Below are 27,711 nucleotides of genomic sequence, written 5' to 3'. Positions count from 1 at the left end.
TATTTATGTTTAAGTTGACACTACGTTGTGCCATATAATTTTGCGATTCAAGATTTAATTCTTGCGTGTTTTTTCGTTGTGCATGATCACAGTTCATATGTGTGGGGAAAGAAAAGCTATTAGAGTAAAAATATTGCGTTATGCTGCTTCATGAGTTAATAAGAAAAAAGATTTTACAATTCCTGCAAATGCAATGATGAAGTTCATGTTCTTATGATTTATTTTTTATGAATTAAAATGTTTTGAAATGTGCTGTGGACAGAGAAGCATTCATTCGCGCAGGTTATGTTTGGAAAGACGATGTCCTGCAGGCACAGCCCCACTTTTCAACAGGCCAACCTAAAACTTTTTTTCCAAAAGTTTTTTTTTTACTATATTCTAATTTTGTCAAGAATTATAAAAAAAATGTTTAGTTTTAAAACCATTTTAAAAAGCTGTTTGTATTTTGATGTTTCTGCGCAAGTTCAGCAGACAGTAAGGTTCGGGTTTGTTCCGATCAGAGCTTGTGAGCTGAGAGCACAAAAATATTTTAATTAGAAATATATATATTCAAATAAAAAATATTTTTGTTAGGTCGGACAATGATTACCAAATTTCTCTCTCATGCTCCTCATAACCACTGAAAACAGTCAAAATTATTATGGATGGAAGTTAAAAGTGGTGGGTACAAAATGACTCATGACGAAATGTTACCGAAATAGACGCCTATGAAAACATCCCCCCCTCTGTTTTTTTCACAAATCGCACCCTGCCTTTAACTAATGTAGTTAACTAATGTTAACTAATGAACCTTATTGTAAAGTGTTACCGAAATAGCTTTACCCCCCAAAATATTACCACAAACACTCCATAAGTCGCTTAAGCACACTGCACGTTTGCAAGCATATGACTGTATCCAAGTACCGAATAGCACAAATCTACTTAACAAAGATGTGCAGGTTTTAATTTATGTGTGTGTGTCTGTTTTGTAACTTAAAAATAATAATCCCACGACAAAACAGACAAAAACCAAATGCCTCTAAGGGACATTCTGAAAGATGCAGTGATATGTACCTCGAGCATCATATTTTGAGTTATGCAATGTAGGCACAGGTACGAATGGCACGTAAGCCTGTGCTCGTATTTTTCTACAGAATAGTAATGCCAACGCTATCTCACGAGAATTCGTACATATTTTACGAGTTGGCTAATTCGTATTAATTTATACGACCACAAGTTTTTGTACGATTTACTTTGACCCCTGTGACGTTGGGGTTAGGGGTTGGGTTTCGATGTCGTTTTTTTTTCATGAGAATCGTACGTTTTTGCATGATTAACTTTGTATGAATTCATACGAATTCGTCAACTCATAAAATATGTACGACTTCTAATGAAATCAGGCTGGTAATGTACATTCAGTCTTTAAATCCAACCAATTTAACATACTTGAATTGAAAAATGTTCATGTGTCTCTTTGTTCAAAAACATTACCAGTCAAGCAAGCCAAGGTAAAAGAAAAAAGCCGCTTTGACATTCACATGGTCGCATGACAGCACAGCGTTTCATTTGAAATTTAAATGCTGCTGAATTATTGACGGAGATATTCCTGAATTCCCAACTAATTATCTGCTTCTGTTCCCAATAGGACGGACCTGAGGCGGGACAGACAGTAAAGGTACAGTCTTAATAAGCGCTCCCTTTAAATTTATCATGAGGCTCCTGTGACACTTATCTTGTATTAAATAATAATTGTATTTCATTTACTGCCCTAAACCCTTTGAGCATGTCAATTATGCATGCATCTGCTTCAAAATGCTTTGTCCATATCTTGTGGAGACAGTGACTTTGAAATGCCTGGCTGCACATTTGTGCGTTTTTGACTTTGCCTAAAGCTGTGATGTAGTGAAGCGGACAGGTGTGATAATCTCCTCTGAATTTCCTCCGGTTTGTGCTTTAGACACATCTATTGCGGTGTTAAACAGTACGACGGCATTAAAAACAATCTCTCTTTCCGTGATTCCCAACTGCTTCAGGGTGCAGATATCGGGGGAGGCCCAGCGTACTAGCGAAATTGTTTATCATACAAAAGTAATACATATATAATGTATTATATTATGGTAATTCAAGTCCGCAGGAAACTGACTTCAGTAATGTGACACATCTCCGAACGAAATAGGATAGTCACCATGAAAATAATGTAAGTTATTCCTATCCGGAATGAATCGGATGGTGGAAAGTGTTCTCTGCGTGGCAGGTGGTTGCAGAAAAATAAAAGGCCGTAATAAATGAAAACAACCTTTTATTTGTCATCACGAAGCCCGTGTCGCCCAACTCGGTTATTTTGAGTGATTTTTGTGGCCTTTCCGCATTTGTTGTGCTTTTCCGTGCTAATTATCTTACCGGCTGCATCAGTTTCATTGTCTTTCATGTGTGAAGTCATATTTAATTGCATGAGGTATGGTGCATTAATTATGTATGTACAGCAGTTTCCATGAGAACAGACTGTGGCCTGAGGTGTGGAACAGTAATAAAATGTCAGCGGTGTTAATTGTGTTAATTGGGGTGATACAGAAAGCACAGAAATACTCTTTACAGAATTTAAATGTTTGCCATTGGACTGTGGAATATAGACCATGCTTCTTTGGAAAGATGAAACACTGAGAATATTTCCTGATAGTCTAAAATTGAAGTTTTCTTTTAATTGTTCCTTTTTGGGAATTTGTATAGTCAATTGAAGTGCATCCGGAAAACAGCTTTTCATTTTTAATGTTTATCAGGGAGGTTTGAAGAGGTCTTGAAATAAATAAGTGGCTTGTTTTCCACAGTCGGAGCACCAGCACTTCAGAAATTGAAAGCGCTGTTAGAATTTCTCCTTAACAAGCGCATTTAAGTCAATGTCATAGCGTTTCTGTGATAAGCATCCATTTACAAGCGCTATAATGCAGTTACACTCATATATCTGGAGTGGGTTTGAAAGTTCAGTGTTTTTAATAAAAGGTCAGGTTTTTACTTAAAAACTGAGTAAATAAACCTGTATTAAGAAGCAGATGATATTTACCGGAAGGTTCAAGAGTAATGTCATCTTAAAAACATTGCCTTAGTCTACACAGCATTCATTGCTGGTCAATTGGTCTTGTTGAAGTCGGTTTAGATGAGGTCATGACACTCGTTTGAAAAGGAGTACGGTTGTTAGAAAACTTGAAATTTCACTCATGATTTACTCATGCATGTATATGACAACAGAATTAAAATGTCTTAAACTTTCTTTTGCTAATCTCGATTATGTCACATGTAACCTTTTACAATGTGATTATGTCATGTGTGAAGCAATGCAGAGATAATGCAAGACGAGCATTTGTGGTTATAAAGCATATCATTTTTTATTTTTTTTGATCGCTGAAAGATCGTTTCGCTAGACAAGACCATTATTCCTCGGTTGGGCATTTTGAGGCTGCATTGAAACTACAATTTGGATTTTCAACCCATTGGTTCTTGTTGAAGTCCATAAACCTTATTCTTTCGACTAATAGAAAATCATGAACATCTTGGATGACATGGGGGCATATTATCATAACATTTCAATTCTGGATTGGCCTACTCCTTAATTTATGTGATGTTCAAGTGAAGAAATGAAAGTATACTGTACGTTCAAGAGCACTTATATCATTTAGGGCTGCAACTAACGGTTATTTTAATAATCGATTAATATGTCGATTATTTGTTCGATTAATCGATGAATCGTATAAAAACAAAAACAAGAAAAGCATTCATTTCCCAACCCCTTATTCAAAACAGAACTAAAATCTTTAGAAATTGCACAAAACATGTTGCTCCTTGAACACACCTGAGCTGTTACAATAATAATAAAATAAAATAAAAATGGACTAACACAAAAAAAATACACATGTATGCTTTACATCTGCCAAATATATAGACTTTTTTATGATGCATTTCCCATCAAGAAGCCTCTCTTGATGGGATCAAAAAGATAGTATATGAGTACACTCTCAGAAATAAAGGTACAAAAGTTGTCACTGGACAGTACCCTTTCAAAAAGGTACACCTTTACCAAAAAGTGCATATTAGTACTTCAAAAGTACATATTGGCAGTTCAAAGATACATATTTGTACCTAAATGGTACATATTAGGACCTTTTATAAAGGGTACTGCCCCAGTGACAGCTTTGTACCTGATATTTGACTTTATGTGTTTTCTCTGATCGGATACCTATATCTCATTTGTTAAAACTGTTCCCTTTATATTTGGCCACATAAATGCATCTTGTGAAAACGGAAAATGCGTCTTCTACTCCCGCGCAAAAGGCAAATACACTATTCATTACTTCGCCTTAAAAAATGTAAGACGATGTTTATGCAACAAAAGGCGGCACTTACTATATGATGTACTGTATGTTGGGACGGGCACGCGCGTCTCCTTGCTCGGCATGAGCTGGTGCGCGCAGTACAGAACATCAGGAGAGTGACGGCGCGATGATTTAACATACAGGTCCATGACGGGGAAAAGCGTTCATACAACTCTCTCTCAACGTTTTTTGTTTATTTCATTGGAGTTTTTTATTCATTCTAGAAACTTTTTTTACTCGATGTCGTGCTCCATGAAGCATAAGCATGTCGTCTTTGTTTGTTTACCTCTTTGCCGGCTATAACTTCCAGGTGACGCGCTTACGTTTGGGAGGAGTAAAACACTGACATGTGGTTTTCCTCTACCTTTGCTGTTTTTTATCTTTTCTCCGCTGCCCTGTCATTTCTCCGCCCTGTCTATGAGGCGCCGAACTCTGCAAGCAACAGTGGGCGAGAGAGACCGACGCTCCGTCCCAAACCGCATACTTCCATACTATATAGTAGGCGAAAAGCACTACTTCTCGTACTCTTTGCCTACTATATCAGCCTGGTCTCACTGTTAATACGTAGTATTTACATGTAACTTTAAAAAACAAAAAACATATTTTTTGTATGTTTAAATAGATGCTAAAACGTACAATGTAGACATATTTACAACATTTAAACGTAGCATTATTACGTTTTGACAGCTAAAAAACGTAAAACATTTACGTATCTTTCATTCCATAAAGATTACTGTATAATTTGCTTTTAACCATTTTAGCGATATGTTACCACCTTAACCCTACCCCAAACCTTACCCTAAACCCAAATCTTACCCTAAACCCAAACTCTTCTTATACAAAATGTTTAAATACGTAATGTATTCTTTTTATATTATGCAACGTAACGGACAGATATGTTTAGAAACATATTAGTAACAATATAGAATTCAAAAGATATTTTAAGGTGCTACAGTCCTACGCAAAACAGTTTATTAAAATCATTTAACGTTACGGTTTAACAAATCATAACAGACAGACAAGTGTAATCACAACAACTTATTTATTGCGAATATTAAAATCAGTACCAAAAGTAGTTAAAATGACGATGTGCTGCAGCCGCGGTCCTCTCTGGAGTATATGAAGTATGAAGTTATTAATCCAAGAGTTTGATCAGCGTTGATCCGGCTTCCCTCTGTCACAAAACGCTTTTTTTATTTCAAACGTACACAAACGGAAATGGAAATGACGCAAATTTGTCACGTGGCACTCAAAGAGCCAATGAGCTTTTGATATCACTGTCATAAAACAATGTGTCGTAAAGCTTCTTGAGGCGCGAAATTTGAATTCACATTAACGAACGCGCGGTCCGACTTTACGTTTGCTGATGAGAACTCTGATCAATATCGCTGGATAAAGGGCTGAATTTGTATCTGTTCCTCGCAATCATATGAATTTTGAAGATGTGGATTACAGCAAATGAATAAAAGTAATATCTTTTGTGAATATATGTTGTATTTTGTTGTAATTATTGCTTAGTAGTATAAAAGACAGCCGAAGAAAACACACTTTTGTGTGTCATGGCAAACAAACTAAATATAAGTACAGAAATGCTATTCATTTTAAAGTTTTAAAATGTTAAATATTGTGAAATTCTCTGAATATCATAATCATTTCATTAGGTAAATGGGTAAACTGTCTTAAATAAATAAGTCAGAAAATATGACTGAAAACATGTCATTGTTATGAGTAAAAAACGCCAATGCTCGCGATTTTAATATTTGTGAATAGGGATAACTTACGTACAAATTTGTACGTTTGTAAAGCTGAAAATACGTAAATAATTTACGTATTAGTCCTGTCAAAACGTCGATATTGTACGTTTCAGTGTGTTTTAAACGTAAGTAAATGTACGTATTGTACAACCTCACTGAAACGTAAAAATACACTTGTATTCTCATGAGATCACGTTGACTATATAGTATGGAATTAGGCGGTTTGGGACGCAATGCGAGTGTGTTCACTCCGCTCCGCGCTTAACTGAAGTTTTTCCTTTTTTTTTATTAATTAAACGTCTCTGCGTCACGCGACACAACGAATCGATTATGAAATTCATTGCCAACACTTTTAGTAATCAATTTTTATCGATTTAATCGATTCGTTGTTGCAGCCCTAATATCATTGCTAATATTTTGTTATATTGTGTAGTTGTTATAATATAATGTGTTCGTGTGGTTTATAGTTAAAAAACACATTATTTTCCACATACCGTACATTTTTGTTGCTCCAGATTTCCCTCTATTCCTGAAACACATGGATTTGAAAAGCTCTATGTCTCTGATTGGCCAGCTAATCTGTACGTTGTGGTTGGCTTGAATACCTCTGACGGCAGCCGTAAATGTGACGCTTCTTACCATGTTTGAAAGATTTGCGCACAATGCAATGCTAACAGGAGTTAACTTACAGGCTGTGAGTCCGAAGCGGGATGAATTATGATAATGTTGGTCTGGTATACATCACCAATGCGAGTAAATAAACTGTTGTCTACAGTCCGTGTGTTTGTTGTAGTCCAAGAAAAGAGATTTATTTGGAGACGAAAAATCTCAACATGTACTAATACACACTAACATATGCTGTCAAGTGTTATGGCCGAGTTCAAGTCCCGGACAAGCCCCCATTTTGTTACGGCCGGTTCAAAGCCGCAACAAAAAAGACGAAGATATGTGTACTCTAAGCCATATTTTCACTGCCTGTTCGAAGTGACATAATTCCGATTTTTTTTCTCTTTAAGTGGCACAGATCGGATTTGACCCATGGACGTGTATGCAGGAAAAGAACGCATAGATTCTGATAATCTCCGATCAGTTTCAGGCCTCATTCACACTGTATGTGGAAATAAATCTAATATGAATCGGATACATGCATTCGCATCCGCATCCGCAATGTATGTGGACAGATCAGATATTTTCATGTTAAGACGTGTCATGCCTCTTGAAAATGCAAGGTTGCCAAATAATCTCCACCCGCGATCACATGACTCTTCTTAGCAGCTCAATGGCAGATTACAGCTCAACTTAGTGAAGTAATGTTGAAGTTTTATGTCTCGTTTTGCAGAAATATAGCTCAATAATCTTGTATAATAATGTTGTCTGTGTCCATTGCATATCACAACATTTTACTTCCTCTGTTGTTCCAGCTGGTCCGGGTCAATATGTCTACCTTGAATTGTTTTGCCACTTGTTTAGTGTAAATGCAGATATCGGATACGAGTTGCTTTTAATAGATGATCGGGTCGTCAAAAAAATCTGATACAGGCAAAAAATCTGAATTGGCCATCAAGATTTGCAGTGTAAATCCAGTCTTAGAAGCGTGCAACATTATGGCCTACAGTATTCAGCCAAGCCATGTCTAAGGGAGGGCTGGGGGGCATCGCCCCCCCAAAATGTCCAGCAACCATAAAAAAGCGTCTCTTAACACAAACAGCATCCCTTGTTGGCAAAACCTATTTATATTCGCTCCCGTCCATCAATGTTTTGTGACAATGGCTATATTTGCTCAATTAAAGTAGGGTCTGGATTGACTGTTATTGCGCTGTGTGTGTGTGTGTGTGTGTGTGTGTGTGTGTGTGTGTGTGTGTGTGTGTGTGTGTGTGAACAATAATATAACCTTCATTACATAACACCAAAAGTCACTGTAGCTGTTAGGAATTTTTGGCAAATTGAACTTGTGTCTTGTATAAAAATGTAATATTGTGCCTCTTTTTGTGTTCTTTGGGTTGTGAATTGTCTCTTATCCTACAAGTAGAATCTTTCTCTCAGTGGTCTTTTAAGGCAATGAAATGTCCTCTGATAACTGGCTCAGCAGTTGAGATCTGTTGTGTATATCTTATGATACATAGACACAAGATGCTTTGCTTAGCATCCTAAAGTTTCGGCTGCACAGTACTGGTGTGCAACAGCTGTTTGTTTTAGGGAAAGATTTTTGCCACTGTTTGCCAGCAGCAAAGTTCCTGATGTGATGTAGACTGAATTTCTGAGTATTTAATGTTTCTGGATTTTCATAAAAGTCTCCTGATATACAATTCTGAATATCAGGCTATTCTGTGAAGCGAGACACAAAAAAAGACAAAATAGATGAAAAACAGGAAAGAGGGAGGTGGGCAGTACCATAAATATTCACTAGAACTTAATGGATGGGTTTGGAAGCTGTTGGTTCTCTTGTCTATTTGTTGGTGTTGTTAATGTTGCTTTTCCCCCTACGTCTCATCGTCCTCAAGCTCATTAGCCCCACACAGCATGCTGGGAACATCAATTCACCCCAGCCGAGAGAAACAGCATCGCCGCCATTCGATTAATGGCAATGCTCGAGTTCCAGTCCACAGCCAAAGACCCGTACTTAATCACCACAGCTGCGTTACACAACGCAATTCAGTGCGTTTGGCACCGTTGTTTGTCTGTCCCAGTTGATCTGGGATGAAGATGGTCAGTTTGAACGAGATACATGTGAACTATAACACAACCTAGAGACCAGCTGCCCTTCTCCCAGACCAGTTCGTAAATGGCGTGTTTAATAAACAGCATGAATTATCGATTGACCTGCAGTTTTACAGTCAGTTTAGAAAAAATGCCCGCAAACACAGATGCCATAAAAATGGGAGACAAAATGATTGCACGTTGTCCCCGCGGAGCCTCTTTTAATCTTTATTTTTATTTGCCAGTTTAATAACTCCAGCTATTTTTCAGCTGGTGTGCACTTGCAATAAGTCGTAGTGGTTTGTCAATACAAATGTGGTCAAAGCGAAATGCATTTCGGATTGTAAATTTTATGTTCACATGGGCGAATCTTCAAAGCAGGTACTTTGGTTTACATGCCCACAGGTTGTAAAATATTCAGCCTCGGTTAAGTCATAAAATATATGCTGTGTCTGAAATCACTTACTGTACTTGTTTACTTATGCACTATTGTGAATGCATTGTGCACAATAATAGGAAGTAGTAGACAGAAGGGTGGTACACTTTTGTTCATTGTTATGGCATTTACTAATGTTAACAAATTCAACCTTATTGTAAAGTTTTTAAACTAGGGAATGAAATTGTTCCCTCAGAATTTATGCAATATACAGTTCAATATACTAGCCGACACTCCATACAGTGCAGCACGCTGTATAAAGGGAATAGGAGGTGAATTTGGGCGCACCTACAGTCTATCCTTTATCCTGACGTTTGAGAAATGCTGAACATCTCTATGGACCGCACAAAAAAGAACAAAACCCCTGATATGGCAACGATTTTTTTCAGCGTTCCCAATCCAAGGAGTGCAGTTTCCATAATTTATAAACTAATTTTGAACATGGAGTTACTCTAAATTAGAACCCTGCCTAGTCCTTTTATGAAAACAGATTATCCCTTGCATATAGCACACCTGCTATGCTAAAGCACAGGATCCATTTATCACTCACATTATTGCAATCAGGTGCCGGGTGCTGGAAGTACATGGAGGACGAAAAGAATGGATCTGTGATTGAATAAAGGAGCTGCACTCTATAGAAGCGAATACATTTTTACTAACCTCTCTGCCTAGAGCTATATGAAGACAGAAGACAGATCTAAGTATTCATATGGTGAAATTGGGTTTCCCTATTCTCTATCTAGCAGAAATCTGGGGAGTGACTTAAGAATTTAGTCATTTGTCTTGCTTTGGATTGTGATTTATCTCGCCTGCGGTTCGTGATGCTTTGCAGTTAAAAACTCCTGAACATATTCATCATTACCAACGTAACTGAGTTGTGTTTCTATCTATGGACTGTTTTGAACAACAATCCTCCATTTATGGTGGATTTATAATGTGTTTCATCATCATTTGTGCAGCGGGACGTCTGTGTAGCTTGGGAGACTTTCTGTGTTGCTAGCGTTGGAATCGGTCCATTATGATGTCGCAGGCCAACAGACTGTATCAGGACTGCTTTTGATCGTGTACACTGTAATAAAAAAAGTTTTGCAAGTCCATTTACTCTGCTGTTTTAAATTTTGACTTGTGATAAGTTGACATAAAAACAAGTTAAAATTGTTAATTTTTTAAAGAGATAGTTCATCCAAAAATGAAAATGATGTCATTAATGACTCACCCTCAGGTCGTTCCAAACCCGTAAGACCTCCGTTCATCTTCGGAAACACAGTTTAAGATGTTTTAGATTTAGTTTGAGAGCTTTCTGACCGTCCATTGAAAATCTACGTACGGTTTCCATGTCCAGAATGGTAATAAAAACATCATCAAAGTAGTCCGTGTGACATCAGTGGGTCAGTAAGAATGTGTTGAAGCATCAAAAATAAATTTTGGTCCAAAATAGCAAGAATTACGACTTTATTCAGCATGGTCTTCTCTTCCGGTTCTGTTGTGAACCGCGTGAACGCGTCGTACGTCAGTCGCGTCACTGACTTGTTCGACTTTATGCGGCGCAGCAGTCGGATGACTTCAAAGTACCACGAGAGCTCTTCAAGAAATCTTACAGAGTAGTTTCATTTCGACTCGCTCTCGCGGTACTTTGACGTCATCTGTCTGTCAGTTCTGGCAGCGCAGCATGAAGTCAAACGCACAAAAAGTCACACAGAGATCGTTGAATTCATTATATGATTGGCTACATGTTTTGTCTATCAATATTTTCCATGAAGTCATTGGCTGATGGAGGAACGAGTGAGCGATTGGTTACATCCCTAAAGAAAGTCACTTTTTTGACGGCGCTGTTTGCTTTATCTATATTACTACCTCCCTATTTTAAATACAAACTCTGAAGGCAAGTTCATGTGTTTAACGGAACGTAAATTACCGCAGTGTAATCTCATAGACCCTTACATGTTACAATGTAAATAGTCCTCAGATTATATATTATATTCTATTACCAGACGTTCATGCGAAATCTGATGTAAACAATAGACTTTATATCTATATTTCACGGATTATACGCATTTGTGGACAAAAATGGTCATTGGATGATTCACACATCTGAAACAGACTGGATTCGGCTTGTGATCAACACAAAGGTAAAAGTTCTGTTTATTTTTGCATGTTGTCAGCCGGACTTCTGTCACAAAATACTTCTTATGATGCTAGAACATCTGTATCTCAAAACGGATTTACAGGGGGTATGGCTTAGCAAAATAAGATGTAAATGAGCCCTATTGTCTCTCCAGGCAGGGAAAAGTGCTAACTCTTCTTTCTCAAATTTCTCAGCATTCTCTTTCTTGAATGTGTTATTTTCAAATGGCCACAACTTCTCCAAATCTTATCAGATTTCCATGTGTTACACATTGTTGGAAAGCTTAGAAACTGCACTTTCTGCATTTTTTAGGATCTGTATAATAACTCAAAATGCCCCAGATCCGACTTGTGTCACTACTTTCCGTGACTGGTCACAAATGGGCCTGGTTGCTTTATATGCGAGTCAGATGGCCTCTTGGGCAGTCTATGGTTCTGCGTAAGACTACAGTCAGTGCAGTGCTCCATTGGATGACTCTGGTAGAGATCTATCTTTCTTTAATAGGCAGTTTGTGCCGTGTGCCTCTATTGCTTTTGACCCCCGTATCTTAATTGGAGACCAGCTGTTGGTGACAAAATGCATTTGTCTACTTGTCTGACTGGATTTAACCTAAACAATATAAATAGCAGAGCAGCCATTTTGCACATTTGTTCATAGTCAGAAGCTAATTAAAAGACATCTGTTTGAATTAAAGGAAAGGACACTTTACAAACCCTTTCTCCAGTAGAAGTTGGTTGCAGATGTCTCATGATATTCAGGCCTGATGAAAGGTATTTCATGTTTATGAGGTTGGTTAAAATGTAAAATAGCGACATGTTCAGCTGTGAGAGGACTTACACCCTTAGAAACATTCAAATTCAATCAAGCACCACTTAACTCAGTGATTATATGCTGTTCGGCTTTTAACCATTATCATAATACTTATGCTGCTTTTCATAAGAAGTGAATGTTTTTATTTCCCAGGATTGAAATTAAGCAATAAGGGTACAGTACAACAGACCATGCTACAGTATATTGTCAGTAAAGATACAATTAAAGTGTGTTGTTGGACAAAAAGGCAATGACTATGCTCCCAATATACCAAGGTCTTAAAGGGGACATTTCACAAGACTTGTTTAAGATGTCCAATAAATCTCTGGTGTCCCCAGAGCACGTAAGTCAAATTCTAGCTCAAAATACTACATAGATAATTTATTATAACATGTTAAAATTGACACTTTGTAGGTGTGTCCTTTAAATGCAAATGAGATGATCTTTGCACTAAATGTCAGTGCTGTGGTTGGAAAGTGCAGATTAAGGGACCGTATTGTCCCCTTCTGACATCACAAGGGGAGCCTGTTTTTTCACATGCTTGCAGAGAACAGTTTCCCAAAACCAAAAGTTACTGGCTTGATCTTTTTCACATTTTCTAGGTTGATAGAAACACTGGGGACCCAATTATAGCACTTAAACATGGAAAAAGCATATTTTCATGATATGTGCCATTTTTAATTAGTTTACAAATTTTAATTTTCAATTAAACAATATTTTATTATTTTATGATTTACAGAAGGTGTGCCATGTAGAATTTAAGTTCAATTCTGATGCTCAGGTATTTCATTTAAAATAAGGCAAATAAAATCATGTACAAGGTAATCCATGGTCTATATCACATAATATGAAGTGCAATAAATGTCAGACTCTAACCCCAATGTCTCGCCCCGAATTTCACAAGCACCTTGTCAGATTGCCCTTAAAATCTCCCATTTTTATCCATCCAATTTTCTGCACTGTTCAGTCGGCGGCCCTTTGCTCCAGTCTGCCGAGCGTTTCCTAACCATGCTAACCATTCCAGTGAAAGTCTTCTCGAGGAAATCGCACTCTCATGTACACGCGCGTGTGTGTTTTCATACTTTTCTCAAGGTAGACGAATTTAATAATGCAGACATTATGCAAATGGTCTCATTAAACAGAAAGCACATTGCAACAAAGCAGATGCCTCCAAACATGTTATCTTGTTTGTAACATTTATAAATACTTATTCACTAAGCTTGAGCTGTTTATCACAACAGGCTAATGAAAAATGAATTAAAAAGCATGGTAATTAGGTTATTATACCCTGGTAGAGTTCATCACAGTGTGAAAACCCTGTTTGATGGTTCGAAGGATAGATGATTATATTTGTTTGTTTGTCGCAGGCTTTTATATTTGTGACCCTGGACTACAAAACTAGTCATAAGTCACACAGGTTTATTTGAAGCAATAGCCAACAATTCAGGTATGGGTCGAAATGATAATTTTTATGCCAAAAATCATTATGATATTAAAGGGGACATTTCACAAGACTTTTTAAGATGTCAAATAAATCTTTGGTGTCCCCAGAGTACCTATGTGAAGTTTTAGCTCAAAATATCATATAGATAATTTTTTAAAGCATGTTAAAACTGCCACTTTGTAGGTGTGAGCAAAAATGTGCCGTTTTTGGGTGTGTCCTTTAAAATGCAAATGAGCTGATCTCTGAACTAAATGGCAGTGCGTGGTTGGATAGTGCAGATTAAGGGACAGTATTGTCCCCTTATGACATCACATGGGGGAGCTACATTTCAATGACCTATTTTTCACATGCTTGCAGAGAATGGTTTACCAAAACTAAATTACTGGGTTTCACATTTTCTAGGTTGATAGAAAAAATGGGGACCCAAAGTTAGATTTTCATGATATGTCCCCTTTAAGTAAAGATATATTGAATATATTTTGTACATTTCCTACTGTAAATATATGTGTTGCTTATGACTTAATTTGGACAACTTTTCTCAATATCTTCAGATTTTTTTGCACCGTCAAATTCCAGATTTTCAAATAGTTCGGCAAAATATTGTCATAATATACAACAATGGAAACCTTATTTATTCAGCTATTAGATGATGTATAAATCACAATAAAAACTGGTTTTGTAGTCCAGGGTCACATATATATTTATGCTGTGTTAAAGATGTGATCTTCACGACTGGGCAAAGCAATCAAAGCTGGCTTTCATAAGCTCAAACTTTAAGAGTCTTTTCAAGGAGACACGAGAAAGCATTATGGTGTCAAAACCACCCTCTTTTAACCTTCACATTTATATTTGCAAGTTTATATGTATGCTATCCACATAACATATCATGTGTCTTATCTTTGCAGAAAGCTTTGATACTTTAACAAACGAATGATCACAAATTACAAATATACTGGACTTTTTATTTGATCTTTTAAATGGAAACATCTTTCAGTGACAGTTTTACTTGACTATTTTTTTTGTTTAACATACAGTACAGCAAGACATTTTAATATATTGCATGTTTTAAAGGGGTCAAATTATGAGATTTTCTTTAAATGTGTAATATAAGTCTTTGGTGTCCCCAGTGTGCTTATGTGACGTTTTAGACTATAATACCCCAAAGATAATTTATTATAGCATGTTAAGTTTCCCATTTTGTAGGTGTGAGCAAAAATGTGCAGTTTTTAGTTTCTCCCCTTAAATGCAAATGAGCTGATGAAATGCAAACACTGATCGCAGTGATGGTGGTTTGTTGAAATTGAAACTCAATTGTGCTGTAAATGGCAGTGCCATGGTTGGGTAATGCATATTAAGGGGCAGTATTATTGTATTTGTCCCAGCTACCTACATCACAAAACAGGCGAAATCACAACAACCTATTTTTTCAAAATGCTTTTTTTATGCTTACAAAAAATGGTTTACCAAAACTAAGTTAATGGGTTGATCTTTTTGACGTTTTCGAGGTTGATGGAAGCACTGAAGACCCACTTATAGCACTTAAACATGAAACAAATGAGATTTTCACGCTATGACCTTTTTAACATTTTAAACTGAGCTATTTGAACAGTACAAACATGCAATTGCACCAAAACTCTGTCTTATAATGTTTTATCATCGTTATGCACCCTGCCTAGACTACCTACAGCAAAGGTGCACAAAGGGATCGTTCACCCAAAAATTATTTACTCACCCTCAAGCCATTCTCGATACTGTATATAAGATTATCTTTTTCAGACAAACACAATCTGAGTATATTAGAAAAGTCGGTAACGCTTTAGATTACAGCCCGGAAAGTACTGGGTAAGTACAGGGAATTTACAGCGTATGTTTCTGTAATTATAGTTTACTTATGAAGTACGTACATGTAATTATAAGGGAACAATTTAAAATATTTGGGGAAATAAAGGGTAACCACCAGGAAAAATACAAATAATATATGCAGTAAAGTACTGCGTAAGTACAGTGGATTTACAGCATACATTTCTGTAATTATAGTGTACTTATAAAGTACATACGTGTAATTTTAAGGGAACAATTTATAATATTTTCGGAACAAAGGGGTAACAAGTGCCACTTTAATTTACAGCCCGCAGATGTTCTATTTACTCTTTAACTACGTGAAACAAGGGGGTAACAAGTGCCACTTTAATTTACAGCCCGCAGATGTTGTATTTACTCTGTAACTACGTGAAACAAGGGGGTAACAAGTGCCACTTTAATTTACAGCCCGCAGATTCTGTACTTACTCCTACTACGTGAAACAAGGGGGTAAACATTTTTGACTTAGACTGTAACAACACAAAACAATGGTATATTTACACAGTAACTACAGAAAATACACTCTTAGAAAGGATGTGTTAATTTTTTTACACATCTTTGTGTGTTGAGTTTTTAACACATTTTGTGTAATTTTAACACATTATGTGTCATTTTGTGTTGATTTTGTGTTAAAATATCACACAAGTTGTGTTAAAAGTAACACAAAATGTGTTGTTTCCATAATAACACAGAGATGGGTGGATTCTGGGACAACGCATTTAGTGTGTCGTCACTTACTGCATATATTATTTGTATTTTTCCTGGTTGTTACCCCTTTGTTCCCCAAATATTATAAATTGTTCCCTTATAATTACACGTACGTACTTCATAAGTTTACTATAATTACAGAAACATACGCTGTAAATTCGCTGTACTTATGCAGTACTTTACTGCATATATTATTTGTATTTTTCCTGGTTGTTACCCCTTTATTCCCCAAATATTATAAATTGTTCCCTTATAGTTACATGTACGTACTTTATAAGTAAACTATAATTACAGAAACATGCGCTGTAAATTCGCTGTACTTACGCAGTACTTTCCGGGCTGTAATCTAAAGCGTTACCGAAAAGTCCTGTTCCAAACTTTATAATGGAAGTAAATGGTGCTTCTGATTTGAAGCCCAAAAATTTGACCCACCCTTCTGTAAAATTAATTAAATATCGAAACATTTTCTTACAAAATTGTGTTGTGGAGAACTTCTGTGAATGATTAATTCACTTTATGGGCTTTAAATCAGAAGCACCATTTACTACCATTATTTTTATTATATTTGTCTGCAAAACAAGTCAAAGAATAACCTTTTTTGGTTCCCCAAATAACCATTCTGTCAAAAGTTCTTAGAAGAATCATTTCTTTCATACCATTTTATATCTGAAGAACCTTTATCACTACAAAGACACATTTTTTTGCAACAGAAAGGTTCTTCGGATGTTAAAGGTTCTTTATGGAACCATACAACCAAAAATGGTTCCTATGACATCGTGAAGCACCTTTATTTTTTTAAAGAGTGTATGACCGATATCAAAAAGTAAAAGATTACAATACCAACCACAGATGGTCTACATAATGCACATCTACTGTATCTCCTCAAAGAACAAAAGCTGTGCACAAAAACAAAATGTATCGCTTAAACAGAACCGGTTCTGCTGGGACTCAAATTATGTTGCTAATGCGCACCAAACGAAAGCACAATTTCACAAACTAACCGTGCAGATGGCCAAGTTTGTGACAGCATATTGCTGAGGGAATTTGCTGAGGACATCTGACAAAGTCAATTTAAGTTTTAAAAGTCTGAAAAGAAGCAGTCGTGGAGGTTTACAGACGCGCGCTTAGTGGGATTTACAGTAACACTTTGTTGATGTGGGAAAGTTTTTTCTAAACACCACAAGCTGGCAGAAGATTGTGTTGTATTGAAGGAAGTGATATGGAGGGTGGCAAGCATACCTGTCTCTGCTTTCTCTGCCTGTGAACTCGTACTGAATGAATGAGATTTCGATTAAACGTTTTTCTCGTTATTACAGCATGTCCACGTCCACGTGCTGCCGAGGAAGCCTGGAGACTTTGAAAGGAACGACAGCATCTACGATGAGGTGAGGTTTGCATGCCATGCACGTACCGGTTCACGCGCCTACATCTCGTGGTCGGGCAAGTCAAGTGTTTGCAGATATTTTTAGAAGCTGATTTAAAGGGCTAGTTCACCTAAAAATAACGATGATGACATCATTCCTAAATCATTTACAGAATATTCTGCTAAGACTACATTTTCAATACAGGATTAAAAAGACATGATGGTAGTTTTTTATTACATAAAAAAGCAATGTTGTAGTTGTCTAATGATCTATCTGAACTTTTCAAAGTACAGTAAATGACTGTAATTTGCATCATATTATGATCGTACAGTACTAATCCGCCCACATGTTTTATTTTCTGTATCTTTAACTGCGACTTTTTATATGTAATTGAAACATGTACTTAGCAATGCTAGGCTGAACATCAGCTAGTCGGGTTCATATGAATATTCCACTCCACAGCCCGTTTATTAACATAAGCCTTGCTTTTTTAATTCCCAAAAGTGCTCGGAGAGAAATGAAGGGTCTCATCACCGGTGTTCGACCAGCGCATGATAAATAAGCTTGTTGTTAAATTTGCATGCGGTCACGGGGGTTATTCTAGAGTTTTTCGGTTTTCATTTTCACGGGATTTGTTTCCTCCGAGCTGTTTTTGCCTTCCTATAAATAATCGCTGAGAGTTGTTCCCTGTTACCTTAGACTGTTAAATGTTTTATGAGCTAAACTAGATGCATTTACTTGCTCATAAAGCCTGTTTAAGAGTAGATGGGATTTTAGCGTCTCACTGATACTGAAGAATAGTTTCTCCGGTAAGTTTTTTTTTTCCTTCGGACTCTCGCTGTAATAATTGTTAGTGGCAGAAATGTGGTGTAGTGCTCATATGAAGGGTCATGTAATGTGATACAATACTTATTACTAGTTTACTGTATTAAAGTTATTATTCATTATAATTTCACAGTAAGGAGGAATTACTGCATATTTACTGCATTGATTCCATGTAAATTTCAGATTTAATTTCAATAAATTACTGTAACTGCTTTAAAATCCTGACAATTGGGACGTTAGAAATGAATACTCATATCTGTCTACTGTAGTCTCACATATGTAGATATTTAGATTGACAACAGAGGCCTAAACTTCATTTCAAGGACCACCCATACCTGTATGTTTGACTGAATGACATGTACTGTAAAGCAACCAATCACAGTTTATTTTATTCAGTGTCATGTTTAGGGGTGACTTGAAATGGTCAATCCTGCAGAATTTAATGAAGTAATGTTTAGCTGTCAGTATCTGAGTGTCTAAGGCAGCATATTTACAAAGTCAACCCATTATTTGGGGTTTTGGGCATTTATTCTTTTACTATATTAAAGTCACCCTGCATGTGTTTTATCATACTGTGCAATAGACTTTAAAAAAGACTAAAATTGATGAAATGCTGGCAGCAGCTTGTACTGTGGTGATAAAGAGCATTAATTCACATCTCCGTGCATATGGTGAAGTCCCTCAGGATGTACTGCTTACAGCATTCCTTATTTAAAAGTTGCTTTTGATTAAAGTTAAAGGAAACAGTGTTGAAAAGTAACTAACTAAAAGCATAACTGTATCTCAGCTGCTTTATGAACAGTAAGTTTTACAGAATCAAGTTATTTGTTATAGTATGTCGCATTTTAAAGCACACATAATCTTACAGTGGTGTTAGCCGAGGTTAGCAATTTAGCACTTCCGGTCGCATCGTCCGGAAGTCAATGTGTTTTTTTTTATGGGGATCTTGAATTAGATCTTGACGTTTTATTCTACAACATAAAACACACCAGTAATCAGAGGCGTCATGCCCATTGAAACTGAGGGGGGACATGCCACATGGTTTTTTTGAGACAAATTGATTTTGCATGCAACCTCAAAATCAAAGAAGCTTCCATTAATGTTACTTTCTTTTAATCTGTTTAAAATGTACAATATTATCAATTCTGGCTGCATCATTGTCACTTATCAGAGATTTTTGGCGTTTTGATAGTGTTTTGATCGTGTTACATTACTTTATTCTAGCTGCAGTCAGCGCAGACGTCAGCGTCTGAGCGCGCTCGAGAGCTTTGCTGTTGCTGCTGCATTTGATTATCTGAGGAATTAAAACGTGTAAGAAATGCTAACAACATTTCCAAAAGTAGATTTCTAGATTCATCTTCTCGGTACAATACCAAAGTTTGCCAGTGTTCACAGGGGCGCAGAATCACACATGATCACATATGAGGTAAAATTAAATGCAAAAATCTGTTCTTCTGATAATTTTATAAACATATTTTTTAAAGTCATTTTTGAACATTAAAACAATCGCATGACTATATCTTATGTCATTTTGGTTGTTTATATACTTGATGGATTTAAAATGACATTAATTTCATAGGATAATGCAGTTGTTGTTCAAAATGCATTAATGACAGAATTAAACAAGTCATTAAACAAAACGTAAATAAACAAAATATGCCGTTTCAGATGTAAATATGATGCCAGTATGTCATTATTCCGATTGAGTAGTATGATATAAAAGTTAGTCAACACTTTTATTTTGGAGGTTTTTGCATGAAGGCAGGGGTGTTCAGAATGTTAGTAATGTAAGTGCCATGGAAAAGACTGAAAGCTCTATAATATATTTTGTGTGATGTCTGTGTATGCACAAATGTTTGTGAGCTGTGCACACTGTGCCCCCTTAAAAAAATTGGTGCATGATGCCCCTCCCAGTAATACCCCAACTAGTGACTTTTTAAAGCTGCTTTGGAATACAGATTTTGGAATACAGCTTGTTGATGATGACATTGATGTCGAGAGATTGTGCTGTATTTTGTTAGCTTTAATTCTAGTAAACGCATTAAGATTTAAAATACATAAAGTTGTCTTCATCTGCATGTGGACAAAATGTGTGTCATAAACTTTTGTTAAACACAGAGCTTATTTTTTTGAGATAATCCAGAAGTCTATGGGGAAAATGTATGGGATTTTTGCGATTGAGCCAGTGTCCCACTAACTTTTGGGTTGGCCTACAAAAATAAGTCATCCCTGCAGCACTAATAAAACCTTTCAGATTTATTCATTTTGAAAGTCTGATTGATTTAAGCAAAGATTCATTATATTTAAAGTACCTGTTTGCTGGTTTATTTCACACTATAAAAATAAACTATTTTCCTTACGTTAAAAATGAGCAAATAAATTATTTCAAATCAATATTGAGTGTTCCTTACTTATGAGGTAAATAGCCGCGTAATAAGCAGAATAATGTACAGGCAGGAGTTTGTTAGTGCGAAATAAGCCCCTTTAGTGTAAAACAAAACCCTCAGTTTCGCTTATTTCTGCGATAACAATAGCCTGGGTTTCCCTATGCTGCCTTGTGCGCAAATGTATTCACGCTGCAAGTGTAGCATGGAGAACATGGAGCAAATTTTCCCCTCAAATAGGAAACCAATCACGACATCTATGCGACAGACCGAAGCAGTTTGTTTATAGCTATGGATCCAACATGACAACAGACGCAAAGTTGCCTTTCGATGCAGCATTAGATACTGTTCTAAGTAGTTTTCAATGCAAAGTTATAAAAAAGAGCACATTTTGGCATTAAATAAGTTAATATTCAAAAAGGATGTGGTCGATACTGACTTCTTTTCCGCACTCCCGAGGCCTGGATGAGCGAAAAGTGGCAAGAATCAACGAAGTCCATTTAACTTATAAATAGTAAGTGGCATAGGTGTCCTTTACACTGGGGACGCTGGGGACATGTCCCCACCACTTTTTGAATTGGCTGATTTTGTCCCCACCACTTTTTGAAAGCATTTGGTTAAAATGTTCTGAAAAATCAAACAATAACAGTGTGAATTACGCTGCAAAAATGACTTTTTTACTTAGTATTTTTGTCTTGTTTTCATCTAAAAATTCTAAAATTAAGATGTCTTTTCTTGATGATCAAAATGACCTAAGAAAATAAGTCTAGTTTTTAGACAAAAAATATACAATTTAAGTGAATTTGTGCTTAAAACAAGCAAAAATATCTGCCAATGGGGTGAGAAAAAAATCTAAAAATAAGATTTCCTTTTTGTTAAACACTTAATTTAAGCAAAATTTTCTCATCCCCATTAGCAGACATTTTTGCTTGTTTTAAGCACAAAAATACATCTTGATTTAAAAGTTTTAAGTATTTCTACTGAAAACAAGACAAAAATACTAAGAAAGAAAGTCAGTTTTTCAAGAATTTTTTTTAGTATTTTTGTCTTTTCAGTAAAAATATAAAAAAATTCTTAAATTAAGATGCTTTTCCTTGATGAGCAAAAATCATTTTTTTTTAGACCTTTTTCATTGTTGAGGGTTTTATGCTGAGTATTTTTGTGTTGTTGACCGGCCTTCACTATGCCCATTTTTGATGCGCCGTTATTCAATTTTTTTCCCATCCTGCTGTAATGGTTTTTTTTTTTCATTTGATCTTTTGTCCCCACCACTTTTCAACACAAACTGACGCCCCTGGTAAGTGGTATTTAATAATATCATACCGTCATCTGGTATAATTGAAAAATTTGCCATGAGCAACGTACAGATGCATTTGATAGACATTCGTAGCGCCCAATAAACAGCTCTGGGCATTTATAAACCACACCTCAAATACTAGAAAATGAGCATATGGTTCCCAGACAACGTCTCATTCTCTTTCAGACTGGTCTGGTGCTAGCCAGGCTATGAACCTACTGCCTATACATTATCTCTTACTTATAATATCTAAATCATTAAATATTTATACTATTATTACTTTAACTTTTTTGTTACGCTCTGTTGGCAGACTCTGTCGATGGCAAAAACTGTGACGCAGGCAAGCCAAGTCTACTTTGGGCATGCATACATAGCATTGGCAGTTCAATGTTCAGTTTTATTTGTCACTTCATTGAGAGAATGTGACATGCTACAGTAAACTCCTGCGGTGCGGTCACAAACAGCCTGACAGTACCTTTGCAAAAGATTCACTCTTCAGCGGTGCTTCAGCTGCTCGGTCTGATTTACCTGCTGCCATTTCCGTTTTTCTTTACTGTGTCACCTTGCCAAAGAAAACTCTGTCACTGCATATCATACCTGTGTGCGTCATTGCATTTTACCCCTTTCTCTCTCTCTGCCTGCCTCTTTAATTCTTTTTATCTCTTTGATTTTTCTTTTGAATGCTCTTGTCAGCAGACATAATGACAGTAGAAGGCAGTTTATTCTTCTTTCAGACCACTTAATAATTCAAGCCTCCCGAAAAGCTGTCACTGCGACAGATGCATTGAATGCGATGCCTACTTGAGCTGGACTGATTCCAATAAATAGCACATATAGTAGTTTGCTGTTCTTTTGTTCTCATCCTGTGTATTGTACAACCATTTGCTAAAATAAATGGTGTGTTAAAAGATACCACCAAGCTCATGGAAAATATCTTGAATGGTTATGAACTTTCTCCATCTTCCGCTTTTTGGAAATGCGTTCTTGCGCTTATTTGCCTCGTTTTGTAAATCTGGCCCATTCTGTGTTTATATATACATTGAGGAAAATAAGTATTTGAACACCCTGCTATTTTGCAAGTTCTCCCACTTATAAATCATGGAGGGGTCTGAAATTGTCATCTTAGGTGCATGTCCACCGTGAGAGACATAATCTACAAAAAAACAAATCCAGAAATCACAATGTATGATTTTTTTTAACTATTTATTAGTATGATACAGCTGCAAATAAGTATTTGAACACCTTTCTATCAGCTAGAATTCTGACCGTCAAAGACCTGACAGTCTGCCTTTAAAATGTCCCCCTCCACTCCATTTATGATCCTAAATTAGATGCACGCGTTTGAGGTTGTTAGCTGCATAAAGACACCTGTCCACCCCATACAATCAGTAAGAATCCAACTACTAACATGGCCAAGACCAAAGAGCTGTCCAAAGACACTAGAAACAAAATTGTACACCTCCACAAGGCTGGAAAGGGCTCAGGGAAATTGCCAAGCAGCGAGTATCGAAAAAAGGTCCACTGTTGGAGCAATCATTAGAAAATGGAAGAAGCTAAACATGACCGTCAATCTCCCTCGGACTGGGGCTCCATGCAAGATCTCACCTCGTGGGGTCTCAATGATCCTAAGAAAGGTGAGAAATCAGCCCAGAACTACACGGGAGGAGCTGGTCAATGACCTGAAAAGAGCTGGGACCACCGTTTTTAAAGGTTACTGTTGGTAATACACTAAGACATCAGGGTTTGAAATCATGCATGGCACTGAAGGTTCCCCTGCTTAAACCAGCACATGTCCAGGCCCGTCTTAAGTTTGCCAATGACCATTTGGATGATCCAGAGGAGTCATGGGAGAAAGTCATGTGGTCAGATGAGACCAAAATAGATCTTTTTGGTCATAATACCACTAAATGTGTGTGGAGGAAGAAGAATGATGAGTACCATCCCAAAAACACCATCCCTACTGTGAAGCATGGGGGTGCTAGCATCATGCTTTGCGGGTGTTTTTCTGCACATGGGACAGGGCGACTGAACTGTATTAAGGAGAAGATGACCGAGACCATATATTGCGAGATTTTGGGGAACAACCTCCTTCCCTCAGTTAGAGCATTGAAGATGGGTCGAGGCTGGGTCTTCCAACATGACAATGACCCGAAACACACAGCCAGGATAACCAAGGAGTGGCTCTGTAAGAAGCATATCAAGGTCTCCATACCTAAACCCAATAGAGAATCATTGGACGGAGCTCAAACTCCGTGTTTCTCAGCGACAGGCCAGAAACCTGACTGATCTAGAGAAGATCTGTGTGGAGGAGTGTGTGCAAACCTGGTGAAAAACTACAGGAAACGTTTGACCTCTGTAATTGCAAACAAAGGCTACTGTACCAAATATTAACATTGATTTTCTCAGGTGTTCAAATACTTATTTGCAGCTGTATCATACAAATAGTTAAAAAATCATTCATTGTGATTTCTGGATTTTTTCGATTGTTTTTCACAGTGGACATCATTAACAACCTAATACAGTGAAAAGAGGCTTCCAAAGATTCAAAAAGTGAAATAAAAAGTAAGTTGCACTGCATTGATTGTGAACAGACGGCCATCTTGTTCTCGCAGTTACAAAAACTGCCTTTTGCATTAAAGTTTTTTTTTAAGCTACTTACTTTTAATGGCTTCCCTGTCAAGAGGTGATCCGCATTGTTCAGGGACAGAAAGAGCGCTCGGGGCTACTTAATGAGGAGATATTAAAAAGACAGAGTGAGAATTATAATCACACTCCTGACAGTCTGCTGGTGGAGTAAAGCTAAAGAGGATTCTGGGTGGAGACGACCGTGTCAGTTATATTCTGCTCTTAGGAATCTAAATTGAATCTTCGTTATTTTAGTTCTCTGCTTTCGGATGGAAAAAGAAATCTGATTATGAAATACACAAAGCAATGTCACAAAAACCAAAAACTTTAAAGGTGCACTCTATCATCTTTTCACCACTAGAGGCATCGAAACTTCGGGTTAAGCGCATAAGGTTCAGTGTGGTAAGGAAGTAAATAGGGTAATGATATTTTGATTTCATGGTGATTTAAAAGGAATAGCTGACCCAAAAATAAAAATAAACTTTCCTATTTATTTACTTTCATGCTATTCATGACTTATTTTCCTCAGTTGAACACACACAAATAATTTTATATTTAAATTCCTTGCTGTAAATGGCACTCAAAATATAAAGCTTCAAAAGCCGCATACATCCATCATGAAACTAATCCAATTGACTCCAGTGAGTTAATATATGTACTTCAAATCTCATTGGTTTTTGGAGTTGTTTAGATTATATTTATGATGAATGTATGCAGGTTTTGTAGTTTCAACATTCTGTATGCCATATAAAAAGAAAAAATTACATTTTAAATGACATTTTAATATAAAATGATTCGATTGCGTTTAGATAAATAAAGGAAGTCATACAGTATACATCTGGGATGACATGAGGAAGAGTAAATTATGAGATTTTTCCATTTTGAGTGAACTATACTGTAAATAAAATGACAAATGTGATATTTAAATGATCCCTTGAGATTTATTGCAACTTAAAAAAAGATAATGATTAGTTTCTGTATCCATATTGTTTTGGTGGGTACCACTAAATACGTCTCACTTTATAATCCCTCTCTTTCTTCTTTACCTTTCTGAAATCCCCTCCATCCTTTCAATGCATCATCCCCAGCATCTCACAATTTCTGATAGATCTTCATTTTGTTTGTCGATCCTGCGAGAGACTTCAAAATCAAGCATTTCCTTCATCCTTTCTGTCTATCATTTCTCCCGACCCTGATGTCGTCTGATAGCTTTGTTCATTAGACCGTTATCGATGGCTCCTCCTCGCAAAGTACGACGGTAGAGCGAGCGAGCGATCATATTCGGCATGGTGGCGGGAGGGGGCGTGGGAGGCACGTTGTTATTTGGGTCGTGATTTATCGCCGGGCCCTACTTTCTCCTTGCCAGAGTTTCAGCAGAAAAACAAAGATGGGGGAGAAAGCAACGTAATGAGAAATATCAACGTATTCTCATGTTTCTGCACGGCCTGACAGCACCCGATCCATCTCTCTGACACTCACCTAGTTAACATTTTTATCAGAGGGCCAAGATTTGTCATTTTTTACCCCCTTCCTCTAGACAAGTGTATAAGTCTCCACTAATAGTTTTGATAAAGATGAACAACCAGAAATGTAGCCACACGGCTGCTCTTGAGAATGATAAACAATGGAGCTAGCACTTGCTTTCATATTTTTACCCCCTTGTACAGTGAGCGCAACAGGGTGTAGAGAAAGATTGCTTTAGCGACATGCAGGTTTGTGTTTTTAAGCTGCACCTGTGGTCGTGATTCGTGAAGGTGTTTCTGACCGTGGAAGAAAAATTTTTAGTTTATTGGTCCTTTTCAACATTCTTTTTCAGCCTGATCTCATAGAAAAAAATCATAAGTATTATTTTCATATGAATTCACATGTTAATCATGTCAAAAACATTGCATACAATACATAGAATATAGTGACGATAAACAATTTGACTGATTCAACAATACTTTCCAGAATATACGAACCATCTGTACAGAATCACCATTATTTCCCCCCCAGTGACAACTCCCTCCCACTCACCCCCCTAAGGTAATCCCACTGTGTGAATTCACAACTTGGCTATATCATTCAATATCATTGAGTTAACTGCATATATTACTCCAAAGAGGGCATTAATGATACAATAATAATAATACTCGACAGAAAACCCACAAAAATAAATAAATACAAAAATAAAAAAGAAAGAAAATAATAATACACTGTCACTCTTTTCATAATTAAATTTCTAACAATAAAAATTATTCTCTCAAGTGATTTTTCCTGTATTTTCTTTCCAATTACATTACCTAGACCTTTTTTTGCAATACAGACACAATTTATCCATTTAATTATAAGACCTTAAAAAAATAAAATAAAAACAGATTATCATTAAAAACAATAACGAAACACCACCCCTAACCCAAACGTCACAGGGGCAAATGCAAATCCCACAAAAATTTACGAATGTGGTCATATGAATGAATGCAAATTAGCCACCCCACCACATGACTTAGACCGGCCCACTTTAGTTCATGACTGACTATATTAAAATAATATAATGAAATCCTCAGTATATAAGTCTGCAATAGTGCACTGTTTCCTGCAGCCTCGCAATTTATTATATTTTTCAAATATAATTTCCAATTCAGTGCAAATATAGTAGCCTAAACCAGTGGTTCTCAAACTTTTTCAGTGTGCGGCCCCCCTTGTGTACAGTGCATTCCTTCGCGGTCCCCACAAATATAATTTATGACAACTTCATTCTAAAACGTAACATTTTAATTAGACAAAACATATTAAAGTATACAAAGTAGTGCTGTTGGTTAGTAGCCTTATTTTTTAGGTTTAATTACACAGAAATCATGATAAATTAATGTATTTTATAAAATGTCATAAAACTGGGGCCCCCCTGGCACCATCTTGCGGCCCCCAGTTTGAGAACCACTGGCCTAAACAATATGATTTTCCATAATCGTGCAAGCACTACCATAAAGTATTTTAATATTATTCAATTAAACTTGTAAAGTACTGAAAGGTACCAAATGTGTTTTGCCCCATATTTCT

General features: G+C 36.6%; 1 protein-coding gene across 2 annotated transcripts in view; it reads left to right on the top strand.

Moving 5' to 3' along the window:
- LOC135719187 (bis(5'-adenosyl)-triphosphatase) overlaps positions 1-27,711 on the top strand; it is a 475,352-nt gene that overhangs the window by 396,254 nt on the left and 51,387 nt on the right. For both annotated transcript variants that reach the window (XM_065241774.1, XM_065241775.1), the window contains exons 5-6: positions 1,625-1,654; positions 17,494-17,562. In XM_065241774.1, the coding sequence (XP_065097846.1) occupies positions 1,625-1,654; positions 17,494-17,562 (99 nt within the window). The remainder of the gene's footprint in view (positions 1-1,624; positions 1,655-17,493; positions 17,563-27,711) is intronic.

The sequence above is a fragment of the Paramisgurnus dabryanus genome, chromosome 14 (assembly GCF_030506205.2).
Source record: "Paramisgurnus dabryanus chromosome 14, PD_genome_1.1, whole genome shotgun sequence".
In the NCBI taxonomy this organism is placed as follows: Eukaryota; Metazoa; Chordata; class Actinopteri; order Cypriniformes; family Cobitidae; genus Paramisgurnus; species Paramisgurnus dabryanus.
Note: the sequence above shows the minus strand (reverse complement) of the source record. Positions and strands in the feature narration are given on the sequence as shown.